Genomic DNA, 7,452 nt, shown 5'->3' with positions numbered 1-7,452 from the left:
TTTATACATTTAGGCTTTGTTGTACTCGTTTAGCGAAATGACTATTATACCGCGAAAATTAATTCTGACAGCTTTTTTCAAGCTATTTCTTCCCCTGTCACGTTTCTGGTAGCCAGCAAATTTGATTGGCCATTTCCAAAGGTCACACCAAACCGTGACCCCTTATAGGGATGTTTGTCCTCAGGAAGCAGATTGATGTTATTTAATATAACATTCTTCTATAACGCAATTGTCATATGGGTAAAAAAAACGTTTTGCCCTGCATTTGTAGCTGGAAAGTAAGGTTGTCTATTCGGATCAAACTTGTTGGACTTAAGGGGGAGTTCTTGCAGATATCTATCCCATAAGTTCAAAATTCGAGGACTGATTGAGGGTAGACAACTAGTTATTGTGGTGATATATCGAAACACAAACCCTATTTCCAACAACAATCATATTCATTCAGGCAGGGCTCTGTACACTTTTACTCAATTCCTGTGAGTGTACAAGAAATCATTTAATCATGTGATTACGGGGAGTGAGCGATCTGTGGTTCATTCCGATACCCGCTAAAATTTTAAAATAAAAACATCGAACACACCCTCCTTCATAGAGAAAACATGATATAATCTAATATCAAAAAATGTTGTCCATTCAACTGCCATAGAGTATTCATGAATATCATATGACAATGGAATATGATACTCTTCCTACTGTTACTGACAAAAACACCCAATTTCATACCTGTACAACGCCGAGCTGGCCCAGCTTCGAGTGCCGTAAAAATGCGTTCAATCACAATAGGAGTCATATCTCAAAGAACGACTGATGTTTTACCCAGATACTGAACAGGTAGGATTTAGATCAAGGTTGACAATTAAATATGAACTGTCGAAATATTTATAAGGTAACTTATTACTGGAATCTAAAAAATAACCAATGTGTCAGAAATTAATAGTTTCGAATGTAAAATCCTTATGTGTTCACTCTTTCAATTTCAATAAATTTTATTGATATAAATTATATACAGTCAAAATGATTAGACAACAGGCGAGACCTTTCAAGCATATCAAGTAGATTTCAACAGTTATGTGCAATTGAAAGAAAATATGATGAAAAATCATCAAATCTTCTCCTTAAAGAGACAAGTGGCAAGAAATAAAGACAAAAAATACATTAGTATATATACAAGTACACATTCATACAAACATTCACTCTTTTGTGGTTGATACATTATATACATCAACGCGGAAGTAAATATGTTAGAGAGCGTGAACGGGTCCGTTGTTATTGTGATCCACGTATATTTACAGTCAGTGGAGAATTGATACCGCGTTTATTTCAATCAAAGCCTATTCACCTTTTTTCTCGATAAATTGAGTATGTCACTCGTAATCTGTTGCCTCGTGGATATATGATGGTCCATATCAGAAACTCTTAGTGTTTTCAGTAGCGATAATACGATGAGGTGCATGGATCAAAATAAGTTTGAACACATTATACATGTACGTGTCAATACTATTGTGGAAAAAGTACATTGTTTATATTACTACCGTATCTTTTAGGCAATTCTTCCTTGTGTGTGATGCATATACATTGGTGTAGAATGTAGTTTTGTTTTGTACATTCCGATGACGTCACAATGATTACATGTATATGTCGGCAACGCTGCGTTGTTTGCTGTAACATGTACATCACATTTGTATTTGTGACAATGACGTTGCATAAAAATGGATAATATGTGGCATCACAACAAGAGTCTTTGAGTTGGACAGGTTTTACCAAAACGACATATTGCTAGTAGCACGACAATATATACATTGTATTTAGCATAGGGGACTGTTTGTTATCTACAATGATCGTCCGAGACTTCCCTTCCTACGTTTGAGTGATTCAAAATAATAATGAAATTAAATCCTACTATTGTAGCTTTTATGATACTTATAATCTGTATACATAATGTCTGTAGGATTTCATGAACTGATTGAAACAACGATGCAACTCTAGACTAACATTCTGAAAGCCTACCTGTGTGTCTACATGTTCTACGACCGACGTCCAATATATTTTAAGACCTCCAAACCCAGGAAGTAATGATATATTTCAATACGAAACATCCTTGTATTCAGGTTATGTTAAACGTCAACTAATCAAAGTAGAACTCAAATGATCTCACTGTCGAAGAAACTCTCCACCTCCTTGACACAAGCTGTTTGAATCCGACGTAATAAGAAAGATATTAAAGAGATATAACTTTATAGACAAGACGGGGGCAGGCGAGGGATAATGGGGGGTGAGTGAGAACGGGGGGTGAGATGGTTGAGGTTATGGTCTGTATCTCTCACCTCACCTGGTTTAATTTGGATACGTAACAAGACATGTCCGCTTTTTTTTTCTCATCAATATAATAAACACTTCCCAGTAAAAAGTGTTTGTGTTTATGAACTGATCCAACGAACATCATTGGATTTTAACATGGTAAACCATTACACTGCTATTGTTGTTTGATGATTTTCTTGCGTTTACATATTTAACGATGCGAAAAAAAATAACGAAAAAAAAAAAAAAACAAAGAAAACATCCACATTTCCACCTTTTCAGAATAATTCCACTTTAAAAGTAGGTTCGATTTTTTCCTAGGGGTGTTGATTTCTACTTTAAAGTACAAATATCACGATAACGACTGGATTAGCTAGTGTTCTGTGAAATACCCTTATCAACACGGATCGTAAAATGCTAAGTAGGTGGCTAAAAAACGACCATGACATGTTGACGTGATACATCGTGATAGCTCACTGTCAACAGCCAGTAATAACTACAGATACCGCACTAGTATTGGTAATAACCAAAGTATATTGGTGGAGTGTTACAGTAGCGGAGACAATGTACGGTCTTAGGATACAACATGAAGTAGGAGCAGGCTCTCAAGGTAAGGCAGGTGTTCTACCGGGATCTAAAACAGGTGGGATTGACATCAAGGCTAGCATAAAAAGTTACAGGCCAAAAAAGGGTAAAATTTACAATATTATAGAGAAATATTAATTACTGGAATTTATAAATTGATCAATTTGTCAAAATATGTAAATTATACATGTGTGTGTGTGTGGTTTTGTAGCAGTAGTTGTTATATATATATATACATGTACATCAATGCGGAAGTAACGATAGACTACTGCTAGTGTGAACGGGTAGGGTTTGATTGTTATGCACTCACATATGGGACAAGGAAGTAATCTTAACCGTGTACACATATGTACACACAATATGTTACAGACTGGCAATTTAATTTGAGGACCGTCCACCCCTTTATCAAGACACACAGAACATATATTTGCACTTGTTATCTGGTCACGTTTTTTCTTATTTTGCGAAGCGATATACCCTAACTATTTAACACGCGAATTATTCCACTTTTCTTATTTTTTATTTATTTTTTTTCCTTTTGTTTTTCTTTTTGTATGGCAATATGATATATGTAGGGAAACATAAATGCAATATAACCGCTAACGGAACTACACGGGATAAGAAGACACACTAAGACACATCAGCCATTGTCTGTAATACCCGATTTAGATGTTTATAGGCTTCTTACAAACGAATCTGAGCTGACAAAGTTGCTTCATAAATTGATTTTAATTTTTTTTATTTTTGTAGTACCCCTAAAGTCGGTAGGAGTTGATGTGACGATCAAGGGGTTCGTTGCCAACGTTCAATCGACCTTGACCTATGAGAACCAGAAAGAGGCTGCCGTGGAGACGGTGTTTGTGTTCCCGATCGACGACCAGTCGGCTGTGTATCAGTTCGAGGCTGATATCGACGGCCGTCACATTGTCGCGGAATGTCAGGACAAAGAACAGGTGCACATTGTGTCTAACGATAATGTAGAAAGAAAAATCATTGTACAGAGATATGCGTTCGATTTTGTATGCATAGGATTTTTGGTTGAAGCAAAATTCGCATAAAATAATGACTTACAAAACCGAGTCGTAATTGGTTGTTTTGTCACTGTATTATTTATTAACTGTTCAAACTAAATTAACCATCGGACATTTCTATGGTACAATGACTATGCTTTGTCTATACATGTTATCGCAGCTCCATTCATAATTCCTTTTGTGCCAAATTAGAAAACTAATGATGTCGAAACTATTTGTTTAAAAATCAAATGAATGTTATAACACATTTTCCCATCTACTTAGCACATCACACACTGTTTGCGTGAATGTGTTTGCATTGTTTATTAGGCATTCTAGATGAGAAATCAACACTACATCTACATATTGTCCTGGTATTGAAGTAATATGTTGATTTCTTTCCAGGCCAGAGAAACCTATAAGGATGCTCTTAAAACTGGTCACACGGCCATGTTGCTCTCCGAGTCTGATACATCCGGGGACGTGTTTGAGTGTAAACTCGGCAATCTACCGCCTCACGGAGCTGCCACGTTAACCTTTTCCTACGTCACAGAGCTGACCACCGACAGTGAAGGGATAGTGACCTTCACATTACCTACTGTCCTTAACCCGAGATACACTCCTCCGGGTAAGGTTCAAAGATTTAAACCATTAGATTTCAAATCATTATTAGAAATGTTTTAACAAATACCGTATTCGCCGTAATAAGCGCTCGTGGCTTATTAATGAACCAAAATGTAACTTGTGGACGAATAAGGTCAGCTATGTTATAGATATTTCTGTACTCATGGTACATTAATCTGAGGCGTATTATCATGTCGTGATTCATATGTAAAACACTCGCAAGTTCATGCAACATGGGAAACAATGCTAATGTTAGAGGCATCACATGTTCTAAACATTGTTAAATCAATGTTATGTGGCGTTTATACAACTTCAAACCTTCTTCGGAAAAATGGAGAAGCTCTTATAGGGGTAGGGGCGGTAATTACGCCAAATACAGAATTGTGTATAATGTTTCCCATTTCATAGGAGTAGTGGCGGTAAATACGGCGAATACGGTATTATTGTAAATTGTTTCCCATTTTATAGGGGTAGGGGCGGTAATTACGGCGAATACGGTATATTGTATCCTATTTTATAGGGTAGGGGCGGTAAATATGGCGAATACGTTATATTGTCTCCGATTTTATAGGGATCGGGGCGGTAATTAAGGCGAACATGGCATATTGCATAGTGTTACCCATTTTATAGGGGTAGGGGCGGAAATTATGGCGAATACGGTAAATTGGATATTGTTTCCCATTTTATAGGGATTGGGGCGGGTTGAATACCATATATTTTATATTGTTTCCCATTTTATAGGAGTTGAAGTGATAATTACGACGAATACGGTATATTGTATATTGCTTTCCATTTTATAGGGGTATGAGGGGTTATTACAGCGAAAACGGTACATTGTACAATTTTTCCCATTTTATAGAGGTATAGGTGGCAATTACGGTATATACGGTATCTTATATATATTGTTTCCCATTTTTTAGGGGTAGGGGTGGTAATTACAGCGAATACGGTATATTTATTGTTTCCCATTTTATAGGTTTAGGGGCGGTAATTACGGTGAATACGGTATATTGTTTATTGTTCTCATTTTAAAGAGGTAGGGACGATAATTACGGCAAATGCGGTAAATTGTATATTGTTTCCAATTTGCTAGGGTTAGGGGCGGTAGTTATTGCGAATACGGTATATTGTATATTGTTTCCCATTTTGTCTGATTATTTTCGCGGGTCTACATTTAGGTTTTGTTTTACTTAAAACTGGAAAAATAAAATTTTGATAGATTAGAACCTTACAGGTATTAATTTACATCTAATGAACGTTTTAAATGTGCATGTCGTTATCACACAAATATACCATCTCAATTCGTGGTTCCTGTTTCATAACTGTTGAGTGAGGTAAAACTAACTCAAAAGAAAGTTCACAAACAGTATATGCAAATGAAACATTTATAATCACGTGAATAACATACACATTTTATATAATGATTTATGTCGCCGATTTTCACATAGAACATTTGTTATCTGTATAAGTGTTATCGATTTTGAATTTGACAGGTTTCGAGATGTCCCCTCCCTCCTCTGACGCCATTCAATATACAGACATTCAGTACCAGATGCGATTTGTGACTAAGGTCGAAGGTCAACATTTGATAAAAGCAATTGTACCAAAGATGGACATGCTGAAAGTGGACTTCGCAGAGGACAAAAAGTCAGCAAATGTAAGATTTAATTATCAACATGGTTTTAACATAGGTTTATTGCCAAGGTATTGTAAATTTCGTTAAATCTTCTGAAAAAGGTTGAGAGCCCTGAACAATTCGCGTGACTATGTTGATACCGTAGTGCCGGTTTAACTATAATAATTTCATTGTTATGAAAAAATACGATCTGATCTGGCTTCAAGAGCATGCATAACTAAACCATATCAATGTCTCGTATATATCATCTCGGCGAAGTGATTTGGATATACATATATTCAGATTAGCAACAAATTACATACGGCGTAACGTTACAGGTAACCCTTGACGATGCCACAAAATTCAAATTCGACCATGACCTTTCCCTGACTCTGGAATATGAAGATGTTTTTCAACCGACGGTTATTTTGGAGAAAGGCCAAAACAGCAAAGGTAAATTTAATAGGCTTTTCTTGATATAAACTTTATAGCATTTTTAAAGATATCAGTTTCATTTCATCCTGTATACATTCTGTACACGACGTTTTGGATTGTTTGTATGATATAAGGGTTATCTCCCGTTGTGTATGATATAAGGGTTGTCTCCCCTGTGTGTGATATGTGGAGTATATACCAGTAGTGAGAGTGTGCGTGTTTTGGACGACTACGTGGATTAAAACAATTATTATGTTTCCCTTAATCGTAACGAGGTTTCTAATTGGCTTAAAATGAATGTTATCAAAACACGTAATATTTGACGACAGCGTTTGTAACATCACCCCTGAATGGCTGATATAAATAGACCCTCAAAATTTAGGATTTTCACGGAAACAGAATGAGTTATCGTGATATTACATCACGGTTTATTTATAGTTCAGTCGGATCTGTTTTTATATCCCCGTAACGTTTTTTTTTAAAGTTTATTCTTGATAATTTGTTGTGTCGTTTTTACCAAATACGTGTCTTTGAAAATAGTCCTGAATCTCAACGACATATGCAAGAACGTTATATCGATCTTGGTTACTGTTTTCATTGTTTACAGAAGGGTTCCTGAAAAGTGACGTTGTTATGATGGACTTCCTGCCCGACTTAAGATCAGTACCAGAACTGACAGAAGCAGAATTTGTCTTCGTTATAGACTGCTCAGGTATAAACTCTATCGATTATGTTTTGTATTTGGAAATTTGTAGCAACACTTGAATGAATCTGAATACAGTGTAAATAGTCTGTCCTATTGTACATCTTACATGTGAGATATACATTGTAAGTTTAGAGTACAGAAATCCCTGGAATACCTCAGTAATGAAAACGTTGTCGATG

General features: G+C 36.0%; 1 protein-coding gene across 3 annotated transcripts in view; it reads left to right on the top strand.

Annotated features, from left to right (window-relative positions):
- Window positions 1-2,673: 2,673 nt before the first annotated feature.
- Window positions 2,674-7,452, top strand: part of LOC138309816 (von Willebrand factor A domain-containing protein 5A-like) — a 43,225-nt gene continuing 38,446 nt past the window's right edge. The window contains exons 1-6 of one of the 3 annotated variants that reach the window (XM_069251041.1): window positions 2,674-2,941; window positions 3,634-3,836; window positions 4,299-4,521; window positions 6,011-6,174; window positions 6,471-6,585; window positions 7,175-7,279. In XM_069251041.1, coding sequence (XP_069107142.1) covers window positions 2,863-2,941; window positions 3,634-3,836; window positions 4,299-4,521; window positions 6,011-6,174; window positions 6,471-6,585; window positions 7,175-7,279 — 889 coding nt within the window. In that variant the 5' untranslated portion in view covers window positions 2,674-2,862. The remainder of the gene's footprint in view (window positions 2,942-3,633; window positions 3,837-4,298; window positions 4,522-6,010; window positions 6,175-6,470; window positions 6,586-7,174; window positions 7,280-7,452) is intronic. The other 2 variants (XM_069251043.1, XM_069251042.1) reach the window with 2 other exon arrangements.

The sequence above is a fragment of the Argopecten irradians genome, chromosome 15, assembly GCF_041381155.1.
Source record: "Argopecten irradians isolate NY chromosome 15, Ai_NY, whole genome shotgun sequence".
Taxonomy (NCBI): Eukaryota; Metazoa; Mollusca; class Bivalvia; order Pectinida; family Pectinidae; genus Argopecten; species Argopecten irradians.
Note: the sequence above shows the minus strand (reverse complement) of the source record. Positions and strands in the feature narration are given on the sequence as shown.